Raw genomic sequence first — 16,561 nt, forward strand, 5'->3', positions numbered from 1 at the left:
ATAGAAGGGCCTCCCAACGCTGGGGTCCTCCTAACCACACACCTCCTAGTTAGGCAGGCCCTTCCTAGCACTTTCCTAGGGTCGAAGGAGAGTTTCCCTTCCCACAGGGACACAGATGAATGTCCATATACATGAGATGATACAAAGAGAAACATTTTATACACATGCACACTGTGTGTGTGTGTGTGTGTGTGTGTGTGTGTGGACTCTGAGCACACATCTGTAGAAATATGAATGAACAAAGATATTCACACAGATACTCACACATACATCTATACATATGCATATGTGTGTACACATATATAAACATATACATATACGTATATGTATAAGGAATATAGACACAGAGATATGCACACAACTCCTCATTTAGAGAGTCCAGATTCCCATTTTCTCATTTCATGATCCTACCACCCTACCCCTCTCAAACAAATTCAAAGATGGGCCATTTAGCATAAAGAGATTTCATAGACTTCTGGGTCCTCAGAATCAGAGGTCAAGGATTCCCACACATATCTTGAGAGCTTCCATTCTAACAAATGCATTGCTATTCAAAGACACTTCATAATCAGTTAGTTTTTATATATGACTTCAAGATTTGCAAAAGCATTATCATAACTACTTTTTGAGACAGGTATTACAGGTATTATTCCATTTTATAGATTAAAAAAAATTGGGGCCTAAGAAGATTGTCACTTGGCCATAGTCACACAACTAGTAAAACAGCTTGTTCCACTCTTGGACAGCAAAAGTGTCCTAAAGCATACTTTGTAATTTCCATACTGTAGTCCCTGCCCTCCCCTTCCCCCCACCCCAATTTACAGAGGTTGGTCCTTTTGAGCAATCTTTTACTTTTCTGTTCAAGGGTGAAGTTATTAAACCCTCTTTTTGGAGGGAAGTTGTTCTCCATTAGATTTTTGAGCTTCCTAAGGCTTTTGTCTCTTTTTGTATTCTCAGGAGAGTGCTTGGCAAAGAGTAGTAATTAATAAATGTTGATCTTTGGAATGATTTTTAGTTCTCCATAGACAAATTTCTTAAGGACTGCATTCAAATCCTACCTAAGATATGTATTAGACAAAAAACATTGGGCAAATCACTTCAGTTCTCTGGTTCTCAATTTTTTCAACAATAAAATAAGGGAGTTGGTCTCAATGACCTGTAGGATTCCTTTCAGCTCAATAGTTATGGTCCTGTGAACTTTCCTCTTCAAATTCATGACTCAGTATATATAATATTGTATATATACATATATTTGCATATTATGTGTTATCTCTCTCCATATATATATATATATTCATAATATTGTATGATATATAATAGGCCATTTAGGTGGCACAGTGGATAAAATTCTGGGCCTGAAGTCAGGGAGACTGACTCATCTTCTTGAGTTCAATATTCTAGCTTCAGACACTAGCTGTGGGACTCTGAACAAGTCACTTAAATCTCATTTTCCTCAGTTCCTCATCCGTAGAATAAGCTAGAAAAGAAAATGGCAAACCATTCTAGTATCTAAGCCAAGAAAACTCCAAATAATGTATTATTAAAAATATATGGTTTTGTCTGCTAAAAGAAATCTAGTCTCTGACTAGCAAGGCTACCACAGAACCTACTCTATACATCTTATACCAACTGTAATATGCCTTCCATTGTGTCGATTACTCCTCTCTTTGGCATAATACTCTTGTCACTACACCCACAGTATTCCCTGCCATGCAGTCACAGTAGTTAAGTCCCCAGTTCAGTATCTTTCATAAAGACAAATTCAAATAGTCTAATTTTTTCAGGGAAAATTTTTGTAAAATAACAATTGTATGTGGTATATGAATATTACTGTTCTGTAAGAAATGACCAACAGGATGATTTCAGAAAGGCCTGGAGAGACTTACACGAACTGATGCTGAGTGAAATGAGCAGGACCAGGAGATCATTATATACTTCAACAACAATACTATATGATGACCAGTTCTGATGGACCTGGCCATCCTCAGCAACGAGATCAACCAAATCATTTCCAATGAACTGAACCGGCTATGCCCAGAGAAAGAACTCTGGGAGATGACTAAAAACCATTACATTGAATTCCCAATCCCTATATTTATGCCCACCTGCATTTTTGATTTCCTTCACAAGCTAATTGTACAATAATTCAGAGTCTGATTCTTTTGTACAGCAAAATAACGACCAGCAAAATGGTCATGTATACTTATTGTGTATCTAATTTATATTTTAATATATTTAACATCTACTGGTCATCCTGCCATCTAGGGGAGGGGGTGGGGGGTAAGAGGTGAAAAATTGGAACAAGAGGTTTGGCAATTGTTAATGCTGTAAAGTTACCCGTGCATGTAACCTGTAAATAAAAGGCTATTAAATTTTTTTAAAAAGGGGAAAAAAAAAGACCTTGGAATACCATTTAAAAAAAATAAATTACAATTGTAATTGGTCCTAAAAACAACAGTAAGGAAAGAAAAATATCACTTTGAACTTTGCGTTTCTCTATCCTACCCCCCACCAATGTGCTTTACCCTCTATTTTTCCAGCCAGAAATTGCTTTCAATTTACAGACTCATCCAATTCAACCAACATTTATTAAAGTGTCTCCTTTTAGGCACAGAGGAAACAAATACAAAAAAAAGCAGCTGTTCCAGTCCTCAAAAAACGTATTCTATGACATCAATGTCACCTCTTCCTGGGAGGCTTTTTAAACTCCTTTTATTGACTATTCGGTCTTCATACCCCCAGAACCCTCCCTTGTGATTTAGTAAAACAACAAGGAAATTTTATCTGACAGTCTCCACAGTCCCGCGCCTCCCTGCTACGTAATGCGCTCTATCTCGTCTCTAGGAACGTCATTGTCCCGGGGGTATTTTAACGCCAAGGAACCCCCCATGGCGGAATCGGAGACTTCTTGGGGAGCGAAGGCGGGGCTGAGAGGTAACTTCCGCAACTCCTGGGATCAGAAGGCAAAGGTCACGGAGGCGTTGCCGCTATTCAGGAGCCCTGCGCTCGCAGGGAAGGTTTTGGGGGGTCAGGCACAGGATGAGCGCAAAGTGGATGGGGAAAGGCTGCGTCTCCCCCACGCACTCGCCTCTAAGAGACCAGAAAGCGAAGAGCCCCTCCTGCTGGAGAGGTGCGTGTCTCTCCGCGCCGCCGCCCGCCTAGCTGCGAACCTCTTTTGTCTCAGCCTGCTCACCCCTGCTGGTCTCCCGAGCAAACTACACCGCCCCCCCCCCCGCCGTGAGGGGCGGGCACCCCGAAACTTTCAAGGTCCCCAGTTCTAGATCGCGAGTGTTCTGGCGGGAGAGAGCGCGAAAAGCGCCTCGCCCGAACGCCTCCCCTCTCAGGGGAGTCAGCTGGGGGCAGAGCGCCCGAGCGAGCTCCATCCCTCCCGGTGTCAGCTCTGTGCTTTCTGGAGACTCCCAGGCTGGCTTGCGCGGGGAAAGCGGACGAGCTTGGAAGAAAGCTGGCCCGGCGGCTGCAGACCCGCCCTCGGCCGCAAGGGAGTCCCATCGGGCAAGACTCAGTGGGGCTCCCGAACCGCAGCGGGAGGGGGTCTGGGTTGGGACCAGACATCGAGGCTCCCGGCTCGCCGAGGAACAGGGCCAATCTGCGACCCCGCAGCGAAGGAGCCGTGCGCTAGTCCCGGCTGCCGCGGCGGCGGGGCTGCCGCTCGCTCGCAACCCGGGGCTTCTCTCTTCCCCATCTTCTCGGCGCCTCTCAGCATCTTCCCGCTGATGCTCCGCCACAGCGCGCTCGGGTCTCCCCGGGAGCCCGGGACGTCCGGTCCGCCGCTCTCCGCTTCAGCTCTCGCAGCTTCGCGAGTCCTCCGGGAGGGGTGGGCTTGAGGGCCAGGGGCGGGTCTGAAGGCGGGCCTGGAGGCGGAGCTGTCTCTGCGGCAGGCCCGAGCTCCGCTCCCCCCCTCATCTGTCTCTCTCTCTCCCTTCCTCCCTCCTCCTCCTCCTGCTCCGGGCTCCGCCCGGCATGGGGGGGCTAGCGCCTGGCAGGCCAGGTATGCGGGAAATGGGGAAACGGGGGGGCTTGGTTGGAAAGGGGGGCTGGAGGAAGTGGTGCCGAGAGGCGCGAGGGACCCAGGCGAGGGGAGAGGTGAAGAGGACGTGGGAACCACGGGGCTGAGGGGGTGAGGCAGGCCAAGTCCCGAAAATCCGGGGAGAGAGAGGGATGCTAGGGAAAGAGGCCCCGGGGTGAGCCAGGAGATGGAGAGGGGGAGGGATGGGATTGTTCGGGAGAACGGGCCAAGTGTCAGGCTGGGGGTGAAGGTGGGCGCTGAGTGGGAGATGGCTGGAACCAGAGACTGAACCTGAAGACAACTCCCGCCCGCCTCCCACTCCGAGAGCTGCTCTCCCCTTCCCCCACTTCACCTCCCCTCCGCCAGTGATGCTTCGGGGGTGAGCCAACATTTAGAACTGATAGAGAAGGGCTTGTCCGAATCCAGACATCTAAGGTTGGAAGAAGACTGAAGCCAGGGCTTGTAAGTCAGGGCATCTGATACCAAGAAGGTGATAGAACAGACAAGAAACAGCAGCAGGGCCAGGCCCTAGCCCAAACCCTGGAAGGAAGAGAGGTGTGTGTATGTGTATGTATATGTGTGTTGGGGTGGGAGGTGGGCACAATCCTTTTTTAATCAGGTGCTGGATGACTATCTCGGATTAAGAAGAATGATTGTTCCATGACTCAGTCTCCCTTTCCTCCTCCCAGATGCTAGGAACTTGACTGAACCTCCACCCCCTACCCCCATTAAAAAAAAAAAAAAAAAAAGATTGTAAACTTACACCTATAATGCACTAAGCATTAACTTCTCTGTTTCAGTCTGTCTGATTCTGGGTATATGATTAATATGGATGTCTCAGTGTTTGTATGTCTGTGGTCTGTGGGTGTGTCTGTGGTGTTTATGTCTGTGGGTGCATCTGTCTCTGGATCTGTTTACCTGTGTATACGTCCGAATAGCTAGATTCATCAGTATATCTGCCTCTATAGTGTATTTTATTAATATAAAATATTTAAGATAAAAATAGGCCTGCCTCATACATACTATGTTATATATGCAAGTCTATCTAGAATATGTTTGTATTTTGTCACTATGTGTTTTTGCATACTTGGAGATCTGAGGTATTTATCCATACGCCTCTGCTAGTCTGTTTTTGTTTTTTCAGTCTTTTTTTTTTTTGTGTGTGGGCCCAAGTTCTTTTTATCCCTAGCATCCTTTTAAAAAAATTTTTTTTCATCTTAACATAACTTAAGTCATTAACTTCATCTATAATATGATACTTACCTCACAGTGATGTTTGGGAGGATGAAATGGGATAATATATGTAATGTGTTTTGCCATCTTTAGAGTGCTATATAATGTTTGTTAGTAATATGTAAATTGATTTGCATATGTTAAAGCACTATGTAACAGTTATTATTGGATTAACTCATCTTTTTTAATGGTTCATATAGAACTGGACCAAGGACAACTTGCTATACTGTTATTACTCTTATCTCATATTCTGTGGATTATTGTCCAAATTGATAAAATGACCATTTTGCAATTGATGAAGAATATCAGGATGTCAATTCATCTTTCTAGACTCACTGAAAGCATCTTCCAAGAGCAGACCGAATGACAGAGATGACATATTAGTCCTATTTCCACATGGTTTGAATTTCTGCTAGGTCTTTAACACTACTACTCCCACAATTATCACTACTCCTAATACTACTGTTATTTTTTCCCCAACCAAGTTGATCCAGGACCCAGGGAGGGGCTCCCCCCAGGCCTGGTGGTGCTGAGCAGAGTCTCACATCTCCTTCTTGTCTTACGACATGAACCTGCTCTACCGAAAAACCAAGCTGGAGTGGAGACAGCACAAAGAGGAGGAGGCCAAAAGGAGGTAAGATCATAAAATTGTTAATTTTCTCTCCTCTCCTTATTTCCTTTTCTTAGTGTCACCCTAGTTGCAGTCAACTCCTTTCTACCTTACTTTCTCATGTATGAACTATTATTCTAAAGCCTATATGAAAAGAATCACATAATAAGCACAATCCCACATTCTAAACTTTTTTCTGCTCCTCGTTATTCTACTTTTGTGTATCAAAAGTACTCCATCCTGTGATTTCCCTTAATGATTGTAGAACTGTTTCTGTTCTACCATCCCCAAATACCTTTAGCATAAATTCCTATCTATTTTCCCTAACTTCTTTCTCACCCTATCCTACTTGCCAGTACCCTTTCTATTCTTTATAATCTGACCTCAAATAAAGAAGTCCAACAAAAAAGGATCGGGGCAAACAGCTCTCTTATCTCACAGGGTCCAAGGAGGAAAGTCATGAATGAGGGAATCTTTTGGTTCCTTTCCCATCTTCTTGATATGGGAAAAGTTAAGGAATGAGGAAAGAAGTAGAAGAAATGGAAGATGAGGGGACATAGTTGCATCAAAATCATTGAAATCTAACTTAAGATCAGATTTTTAAAAATTTTAAATTCAATTTTATTTTCTATTCTGAATTCTCTCTTTCCTACCTCTTCCTTCCCTACCCTATTGAGAAAGCAAGAAAAATAAAAGCCACTGCAAACACGTATAGTCAAAACAAATTCTCACATTAGCCATGTCCAAAAAAAGGAAAAAATATACCTCAATCTGCACTCTATGTCTAATATTTCTCTATTTGGAGATGAGTAGAATGTTTCATCATGAGTAGTTCATCGATCTAGAGCTGGAAGGACCCTAAAGTCTTTCTAGTCCAACCCTCTTACTTGATAAGAAAACTGAAGAACTGAGAGGTTGAGATATTTGTCCATATTTACAACAGTATTGAATAACAGATTTTTTTTTTTTTTTGCTTTTTTTTTTTTTTATTGAGGCAATTGGGATTAAGTGACTTGCCCAGGGTCACACAGCTAGGAAATGTTAAGTGTCTGAGCAGATTAATTTTTTTAGAGGCTAAAATTCTTGAAGGACTAAATCCCTTCAGATTGCACTAATATCTATTCTCATACAATCCTGTGCCTTCTGCTGTAGCTTTCTTGCTCTCACACTCCTCCCCTTCCTCTCCCATTAAGTTATCATTCCTGATCTCCCTCCCTTTGATTCCCTTCACTTTCCCCCTCAGTGGCTAAACTATCTTTGAGAAGCCTGAGTCAGATCCATGGCCTCATTATCCCTCCTACCCCTCCTTACTGTGGAACTTAATGCTGTTAATTAGATTAATCAGAGCTATCACTGCAGAAATCTCCTCTTAATGAAAGGTTAGTAGACAGGGCCCTAATCAGAGATCCCATCTTACAACAATCCTCTAGTTTCCACCTCCCCAACATTCTTTTCTCCTTTCCCCCCACAGACGCACAGAGACTGTGAATGGAGAGGGCAAATAAATTGTGAGATCAGAGAGGGAGTAAGGCAAAAGAAAAGAATCTTAAGGGGTGGGGCTGACTAAGGATGAAGTAGATGGGAAGCATAGTGGAAAAGTAAGCCATCAGGATGTGTGCATGTTCTAAGCATGAAGCGAGGCCAGAGGCAGATATGAAACCTTAGATACCAAACCTAGAGGTGTGTCATTCGTGCTTTCCTCTGTGAGAAATGTACTTGACATCAGGTTTTTGCAGTTCATCATGCAGATGCTGTTTGAAATAAGGGGCCCAAATAGATCAAGGGATAATTAAGACTCCTTGTCCTTGTACCCTCAAAACCCTGTCCCTTTACTTTGTCTTTAATGCTGAAGCCTTGAAGCGTCTCTGACCTTTAGTGCTTTGTGTTTTTATTAATGTCCTTTTCCATGCTCTCTATACTAATCCTCATTCCTCACCTGCTGCCTGCAGCACATCTACACCCACACTGTCCCACAACACACCAGGAAGAGAAGAGGTAGCTTTAGGGGAAGGCTGCCTGACCTGACGACTGCCCCCGCCTCTCTCATTTTTCTCTGCTTCTCTTCTACCTTTCCTTTCTTTTGCCCACCCCTTCCCTTAGTACAAGTAAGGAAGTGGGACCTGCAGGTCCTTCAGGGCCAGGGCCTGGGGTTCGTGCACGAGACGTCTCTTCACTTCGACGCTCTCTCAGGATGGGCTTCATGACCATGCCTGCTTCCCAGGAGCATGTCCCTCACCCCTGCCGTAGTGCCATGGCTCCCCGCTCCCTCTCCTGCCATTCGGTGGGGAGCATGGAGAGTAGTGGGAGCACTACTGGTGGAGGTGGGAGCAGTGGAGTTGGGGGAGATGTTGGAGCCCGGAGGCCACCTGTGAAGCCCCGGAGACATCCCAGCACTAAACTCAGCATGGCTGCAAGTGGGGCTGAGTTACCTCCCAGCAAGAAAGCAGGTAAGACCCTCTTCCCCTCTTCACCCCATGAATACTTCCTTCTCTTTAATTCAGCAGGGTTTTCTATCAAGGAAAAAAAGTACATTTTGGGTTTGGGAGATTCCATTTTGGCACCAAGGGAAATGGGAGGTTTCATTTTTAGGATGAATAAGAGAGTCCATCTAATCTCTTATAGAGCCAGAAGAAACCTCAAAGGCCATCTGGTACAATGTCCTGACTTTACAGATGAGGGAATTTGAAGTCCAGAGTGGTTAAATTACTTGCTCAATACCACGCAAGCAGTAGGTATTAGAGGTAGGATTTGAATGCAAATCCTCTGACTCCAAGAATATAACTTTTCTTTGAACTGAAATGAGCTATTTCTATAGACAGGAGAATCTATCTTAGAAATCAGTTTTAAGAGTTAGGGAATGAATTGTCGAAGTAGATCTAGTAACTGTAGGCTTTTTGGTGTTCATAAAAAGGATAGAAGTTTGACAAAAAACTGATTGATTAGAATTATGGGTTAGGGAAGATGGGAGGGAGAAGGGGACAGTGTGCCCCAAAAGGAGATAATTCTTCTAGGTCAGTCTTATTTCAGCCTCTGCTTTTTTTTCTGGGACTAACTCAGGTTCTCAGAAGCCAGGTCCTGAAGGCCGTGAGTCTAGCCGGAAAATCCCTCCTCAGAAGCCAAAGCGCAGTCCCAACACCCAGCTCTCTGTCTCTTTTGATGAGTCCTGCTCAATGGCTCCTACTTCTCGAGTTGGGGCCCTGCCCCTGCAGCGACACAGCCGGGGGGGAAGGGGGGTAGGTGAACATGATTTGAGCTCACAGGATGAAGAACCTGTCTACATCGAAATGGTGGGTGATGTCTTCCAGGGTGGCGGAGGGAGTAGTGGAAGAAGTAGTGGAGGTCCAGCAGGTGCCTCTGTTGGAGGAGGGGGAACAGGCCCCCCAACTGGCCCAGACTCTGACTCTGAGGAGAGTGAGGCCATATATGAAGAAATGAAATACCCACTCCCTGAAGATGTAGCAGAAGGCCGGGCCAATGGAGCCCCCCCAACAGCTGCTGTCTCTCCATTGCATCATACTCATTCTCATCACTCCCACCGTCGTCCAGCTTCTGCCCTCCAGAGCAGGCAGAATGGGGCTTCTACTAAGATTTCCCCTTGTGAAATCCCACCACCTTTTCCCAACCTTCTCCAGCACCGTCCCCCACTTCTTGCCTTCCCCCAAGCCAAGCCTACTACCCGGACTCCGGGGGATGGGGTCTCTAGGTTGCCAGTTCTCTGTCACACCAAGGAGTCGGCCGTCCCTGTCCCAGCTCTCCAAGTGCCTGGACGGGATCAAGAGACAACCCCAACCCCGCCTCCTGCTGCCAATTTGCTGCTACTAGGGCCCTCTGGTCGGGCACGGAGCCATTCAACACCACTGCCCCCTCAGGGCTCTGGTCAGCCTCGAGGGGAGAAGGAAAGAGAGATTCCTAATTCCCATAGTATGATCTGTACCAAGGCAGCAGGAGCACCAGCATCTTCCCCTAGCCCAGCCATGTTGCTCCCAGGACCCCCCAAGGACAAAGCTGTGTCTTATACCATGGTATATTCAGCCGTCAAGGTGACAACACACTCTGTGCTACCAACTGGCCCATCTCTGGGGGGTGGGGAGCCGAAGACAGAGAAGGAAATCTCAGTCCTTCACGGGATGCTTTGTGCTAGTTCCAGGCCAGTACCTACTGGGAAAGCTGCCCCCCACAGTGGACCCGGAATACTTCACCACCGGAGCTGCCTGGCTTCTCCCCACAGCCTTCCTGATCCTACAGCTACCCCCCTTTGTCCCCTCTGGACCTATCCAACCACAGCTGGTCTCAAGAGACCCCCAGCCTATGAGAGCCTGAAGGCAGGGGGCTTGCTATCTAAGGGCTGTGGGGTTGGGGCTCCTGCTCCCATGGTCAAGATCCAACTACAGGACCAGGGTACCAGTGGGAGTGCATTTGCTAGCATCTCCTGTGCTCATGTCATTGCCAGTTCAGGGACACCAGAGGAGGAAGAGCAGGAGGAGGAGGAGGTGGGAACAACGACATTTGGGGCGGGCTGGGCCCTGCAGAGAAAAGTCCTGTACAGAGGGAGGAAAGCAAAGGACTTGGAGAGTGAGTTGGGAGGTGGGGAGGAGGGAGGGAAGATATGGAAGAGGTGGGAGTAGGGAGGGAAGGGAGGTTTTCAGGTTGGGGCTGGAGGAGGATATAGAGGAATTGAGTTTGAGGAGGGTCAGTTGGAAGCTACTCTCCACTCCTGAATTCAAGAGGGAAATACCTAGCTAAGCATCAGAGCATTGGGCTAAGGGGATGGGACAAAAAGGCTAAAGAAGGTCACTGGAACAGAGAGGTAGGGATGGGGGTTGAGACAGCACTAAAGGGAGAATTTAAAGCTAGAGTGAGCTAAAAATGTTGTCATTTGGGGGCAACTTCCCCCCTCCCCTCCAACCCCAGACACTCCACTTGCCTTCTGGGAGATGTTAAGGGGGAAGGGACCCTGTGTGTGTTCATGGATTCTGAGCCAAACACAGCTGCCTCCCAGCTGTTACCATGACAACCTACCCAGACAGGAGGGGGAAGAGAGGTAGGCCCCTGCCGTTACCTAGCAACTTAATCTTCCACCAGGCCTACTTCTGGGAACTTGGATTCAAGCTTGCCCTGGTACCCCTTAAACCAATATTTACTTACCCCTTCCTGCAGTCCTAGTCCCCCTAGTCTTTGGTCCTCTAACTCAGAGAGGGTCCAAAGATGATAGAAAGATGCTGAAAAATAGAATATTTAAGGTTTTTCTTTTTTGGGGGGGAGGGGAGGAAGAAAAGCATCCTATTTCCTTCCCAGAGGGTCCTGGAAGATATTTCTGACAAATGAAGAGGTGGGCTTAAAAACTGCAAATAGAAGTAACAATTTTTGTGATTCTGAATAAAAGGATATGTGGGTAGGGAAGGAAGGGGAAAAGAAAAATAAGAAAAATAATTTCTGCTGCTCCTGACATAACCCTTCTTTCCACACTCCCAATACATCCTGGGCTTTATGTTTCTGGGCCCTTGATATGTTTCCATGGGATCTGATATCTCCTAATTTCCCCCAGCAGAGTCTGTAGAAGGTGTACGGGCCTGGAATGGTAGTGGAGAAGCTCCAAGCAAGGCAGAAAAAGAGGAGAAGGGACTCCTCTCATCAGGCATTCCTGTGCGAAGCCAAGGGGCAGAGGGCCTGCTGGCCAGGGCTCATCACAGTGGGGACCAGGCTGGAGGGGGAGGAAGCCGAACAGGACTTACCATGCCCTGCCAAACCTTCCCTGCCTGCCACCGCAATGGAGGTGAGATTCCCTTTCTTTTTTTTCTCAGTCACACCTATATACCCTTCACCGTCTAAAACAGATGCTCACTGACTTGGGGAAAACGGGGGTGGGGGAGTGGAAGTGGGGGAGAAATGGATGGGGGAAGGACCATCCAGCTCAGTGGAATGGGAGTAATGATTATTTTCTGAAAATATAGCTAGCTACATTTGCCCACATTACAAGCCTTTCACTTTTATTCTATGGCTCATCCCCAATTTCTGTCCCCCATACCCTTGATAATCCTGAAAGTAGTATGGAAGATAAGAATAAGAAGATAGAAAGGGCTAAGGGATAAAAGGGCAGCCTATTTCCTTCCTTATTTCTTGTTCTCTTCCTGGAGACTTCACAGGAGGTTACCGCCTAGGGCGCTCAGCCTCTACCTCTGGGGTTCGCCATGCTGCTGTCCATACCCCAAGACCCTGCAGCCAGCCCAGGGAAATCCTCAGCCAGGTAAGGAGAAAGTTTGGTGCTCTTTTTAATAAGGATGGGTAGAAGCAACTGAGGTGTAAAAGTTAGAGTTATAGAAACAGTAGTTTTATATGACACAGTGCACTGAACATGGAGTCAAGGAGACTTAAATTCAAATTCAATCTCAGACAAGTATGTGATCCTGGGCAAGTCACCTAACCTTGTTTGCCTAAGTTTTTCATCTTGAAAGTGAGCCGAAAAAGGAAATGGCAAACTACTCCAGTATCTTTGCCAAAAAAAACCAAATGGGGTCATGAAGAGAACATCAATGCTAAGAGTACAAGGCATGGCTGGCAGAATGGAGCTGCCTTGTCAGAATAGAAAATAGGAACCAGGGTGACAGGTATTTAAGGAAGATAGAAAGTTATAGTTGAGAGGATTTGAAGCCAGAGAAAAGAATATAAGGCTTTAGTGGGAAAAAAGGAGCCCAATTCAGGATATTAGAGCTGTCAGGAATTTTAAAGATCATTTAGTTCAATCCCAAACTTTATAAGTGAGGAAATGAAAGCCCAAAGAGTTGGATGTTATCGGCTCAAAGATAGAAAATAGAAGTATGTATATATATTATTTTTTTTTTCCTGAGGCAATTGGGGTTAAGTAATTTGACTAGGGTTATATGCTAAGAAGTGTCTGAGATCAGATTTGAACTCATGTCCTCCTGACTTAAGGGCTTATGCTCTATCTACTGCACCACTAGGTGGTGCCTCCACCCTTAATAATCTTAACTAAAATCTGGATCAACTAATCTGGATTCTACAATTTCAAAGGGATCAGAGTGTCCTAAAAAATGTACATTCTTTTTGTTTCTAGTTCTTTATCACTACTCCCCCAAAAAAGTGCTGCTATTAATATGTTGGGACCTTTTTTTATCATTGATTGGCCACTTTGGGATATATAACCTGACAATGGGAACCTGGATTAAAATGGCATTTTAGTCATTCTCTTGACATAATTCCAAATTGCAGTAATAGCTTAAGCTATTATAAGGAACTATAACATTGCTATATGAGTTTGGAAAAGTCCTTCCTCTTTACTGGGCCTCAGCTTCCTCATTTGTAAAATAATCTCAGATACCTAATGTGTGTGTGTGTGTATATGGGGGATGGAGGAGGAGCATGTGTTTGGGTAGAAATTTAAAAAAAGATTTGAGAAAGGAAGTATCTTTTTTTCAGTACTAGGAATTCTGTGATTCTTGACGAGCCCTTTTTGTTTCTTCCTCCCTCCCCCAACCCATACTTGGTGATGGGGGTGGTGGGGAGGGACACAGACCCATCCTGCACTGCTGCTGCCTCTTCCCCCACAGCCAGTCCCAGAGAGGGATGGCAAGTTGCTGGAGGTGATCGAGAGAAAACGCTGCGTCTGCAAGGAGATTAAGGCAAGGCACCGGCCGGACCGGGGGCTCTGCAAGCAGGAAAGCATGCCCATCCTCCCCAGTTGGAGACGGGGGCCAGAACCCCGAAAAACTGGCACTCCTCCATGCCGCCGGCAGCAAACAGTCTTGTGGGATACTGCTATCTGAAAGGGGCAGGATTGGGGGGCAGATCCAGATAAGGACTAAGGGATAAACTAATGCCCAGTCTCCCCCTAGGATACCACCCTTTAAAGGGGGCCAAGTAATCATCTCCCACTAGGATTCTGCCGTGGGAAAGAGAAGCTTGGTCTCTCTGAAGGAGAGTCAGTAAGAACTGAAAGACAGTAAGAACAATTCACCCTCCCCCTCGACCACCAAGACCCTGGAGGCTAAGTGGAATGGTAGGGGATTGAGGAGTGGGCAGCTCCCTCAAACAACACCTACCTTCTGCCCCTTTGCTGGACTTTGGGGAAGAAAGGTAATACAGGAGCTGAAAGTGGAGGCCTTTGGCTATTCCCCTCTTGTCAGAGCTATGGATTTCTCATCCAACAAGGATAGATGATAAAACTGGGAGGGAGGGAAAGGGCTGGTAAGAAAAGAGGGAGGTGGGGCATATAGTTCCAAAGGGGAAAAGAAAGGAACTACTTTATAGAGAAAGTGGGGAAAGGGAGGGGAGGTATTTATTTTATTTATTTATTTTTAATCTAGAGGAGGAAATCTATACCCCTCTTGTCCCTCTGCTGAAAAGGGGTTAGGGAACTGAGATACTACGGGAATCAAAGAAGCTTTCTTTCTCCTAAATCCCTAAATATCTCACCACTCAAATCTCTCCCATAATCAGTATTTCTAGCTTGAGGGTAGAGCCAGGAATGAAAGAAGAGACTAGGAAAGTGTGAAATTTGGTAGTGAAAGTGGCCTGGTCTCCAAAGTTAGGGGCTGGGGCCAGGGAGGGAAGAATGGTGGGAGTGGAGAGAAATTGTAAAGGGGGGGGTGGTGGTATTTATTTAAATTATAAAGAGAAAACAAGAACTACCAGGAGCTTTTTTAAAATTATTATTCATTTTGTTCCAGAATAATATATTAAAAGAATAATGATCCTAGAACTGGCCTCATATGTTTAATGGCACCTTGTTCTATATCTTATACTATTGCCACTGCTCTCCATCTTTGTCTTTGACTGGTAGAGCATTGAACCCCAGAAAGCAAGGGTTTTAAGTATGGAAAGTCAAAAGGAAAGATGGAGCTTGGGATAGAGGAGAACTGGAATCCCACGAGATCTGAGCCAAGACAATTAAGTATATAAGAATGCTTCCTACTCAAAAGTAATTTAATTCATTGGACATTTATTTATTAATTGTCTAGTATGTATTAAAGTTACATGTCAGGAAAAGCTTTCTAATAATTAGAGCTATCTAAAATTGTAATAGACTTCTTTGAGAGATGATGAGTTCCCTCTTCTTTGGAAGTCTTCAAGTAGAGGCTGGATAACTATTTCTTGAGCACATTATTACTGGTGATCCTTTCAAGAATGGATGGGACTTGACTGTTGAGATTCCTCCCTATTCTCACATGCAATGATTCCTAATGGTGAAAACAAAAATAAAATAAGAAACAATCAATACATATTAAGTGGAAATAACACAGTACAGGGAGTTAGGAAAATAACTGAATAAGAATTCTGGCCCTAATATTTGTATGATCCAGGGGAAATTATTTAACCAGGGGAAAAATCAACCTTGATTAGCTAATCTGTAAAATAGGGACAATATAGTATTTACATCCCAAAATTTTTGAAGAAAACTTTTTGTCAGTCTTCAATCAGCTTCAAAAGAACTGTGATTTTATTGAAGTGAACACTTCCTCCATTCCAAATTTAGTTTTCATGGGTTGACTTCAGCTTTAGATAGATCAAGCTTTAAGTGCAAGCAAGACTCTCATGAAAATTTTATTTGGAAAGAGAAAACAAGACCAGATTTGTCAGCCTAGGAGAGAAAGTTAAAACAGAGCATTCAAAAGTTCTCTAACCTGAGAGAGTCAAAGACTGAGTCTTGAAAAGTACCTCAATTAGGAAACAAGAGGAAGAAGATAAATCACAAAAAGAAACAGGAATAATGTGGATCAAGATCTAAAGAGAACAAGAAAGGAGATTTTTTTTTTCAGGAAAGGACTTAAGATACTTCAGTGGATCTGTTATCTCAATCATACCCCCCTCCAAATTTTCCAGATCATCACTATTAGGAATAATGTCCTAGATTTCTGACTAAGGAAACAGATTAATTACCAAAAACTTATTCTAAACAAAAAACAACAACAACAAAAACTTTCACCAATAACAAGGTAAAAAAGTAAATAAATTACATGAGACGGAATAATGAGGAAGAAATCTTTTATCATAACATGTACTGGGGACTTCTTTCCTATGCCACTTCCCCTTTTTAATCATTCATTCTCTTTTCCCCTTCTTGACCCCTTGGTGAACCAGTTTAATTCTATACTGTCCTTGTGTCTTGGGTTTTCAGACCCCTTCTAATAATGCCATTTGTACTCTGCCAAGCTTCAACCTTGGATGATTCCCCTATCTGCTCCCTTTACTTCTATATACGTGCTAGTAAATGAAGATAGTGAAAAATCACATAACTGTTCTGACTGTGTCCACTTCAGATATATGTTACATAACTTCATATAGACCCTCATTTTTCGTGGGCAATCCTTCTACACCTTCCTTATCAACTTAATTTCCTTCTCTCTACAAAAGCTCTTCCAAAACTTTTCTTTCCTCCTCAAACCTCTCATCCCTTCTTCTCCCATGTTGTTTAAGTTGAGAACCTTACCTCATGTTTTACATAAAAAATTAAGGCTATTTTCTATGAACTTCCTCTTGGCCACTCTTCCTCATATTACTCGGATGCCTTCTGCGATCAAATTTTTTCTTCATCTCTCACATAAAGGGGTGGGCTTATCAAGGCCCACTCCTCCACCTATACTACTGATCCTATTCCATTTCATCTTCTCCATCACATTGTCCCTTCTATATCCCCTTACTGTGCCATTTGTCTTCTGTCTTATGGCTCCTTTTCT

General features: G+C 44.7%; 1 protein-coding gene across 5 annotated transcripts; it reads left to right on the forward strand.

The window, feature by feature from the left end:
* The first annotated feature begins 3,169 nt into the window (after positions 1 to 3,169).
* NYAP1 (neuronal tyrosine phosphorylated phosphoinositide-3-kinase adaptor 1) lies at positions 3,170 to 15,869 on the forward strand. 5 transcript variants are annotated; one of them, XM_031965301.1, is made up of 7 exons: positions 3,170 to 4,009; positions 5,746 to 5,894; positions 7,971 to 8,317; positions 8,928 to 10,442; positions 11,416 to 11,643; positions 12,005 to 12,114; positions 13,400 to 15,869. In XM_031965301.1, the coding sequence occupies exons 2-7, from the start codon at positions 5,827 to 5,829 to the stop codon at positions 13,649 to 13,651; spliced, it is 2,520 nt and encodes an 839-aa protein (XP_031821161.1). In that variant the 5' UTR covers positions 3,170 to 4,009; positions 5,746 to 5,826; the 3' UTR covers positions 13,652 to 15,869. The 5 variants fall into 5 exon arrangements, with proteins under 5 accessions (XP_031821161.1, XP_031821164.1, XP_031821163.1 ...); XM_031965304.1 differs by having other exon boundaries at positions 13,436 to 15,869; XM_031965303.1 differs by having other exon boundaries at positions 12,014 to 12,114.
* Positions 15,870 to 16,561: the final 692 nt, after the last annotated feature.

The sequence above is a fragment of the Sarcophilus harrisii genome, chromosome 4 (assembly GCF_902635505.1).
Source record: "Sarcophilus harrisii chromosome 4, mSarHar1.11, whole genome shotgun sequence".
Taxonomy (NCBI): domain Eukaryota; kingdom Metazoa; phylum Chordata; class Mammalia; order Dasyuromorphia; family Dasyuridae; genus Sarcophilus; species Sarcophilus harrisii.

Bases quoted from the DNA above. Each gene is read 5' to 3' on its own strand.
- NYAP1 (XM_031965301.1), top strand. From the start codon at position 5,827: ATGAACCTGCTCTACCGAAAAACCAAGCTGGAGTGGAGACAGCACAAA. The intron at 8,318-8,927 runs GTAAGACCCTCT...GGACTAACTCAG, and splicing joins ACCTCCCAGCAAGAAAGCAG to GTTCTCAGAAGCCAGGTCCT. The intron at 10,443-11,415 runs GTGAGTTGGGAG...AATTTCCCCCAG, and splicing joins GAAAGCAAAGGACTTGGAGA to CAGAGTCTGTAGAAGGTGTA.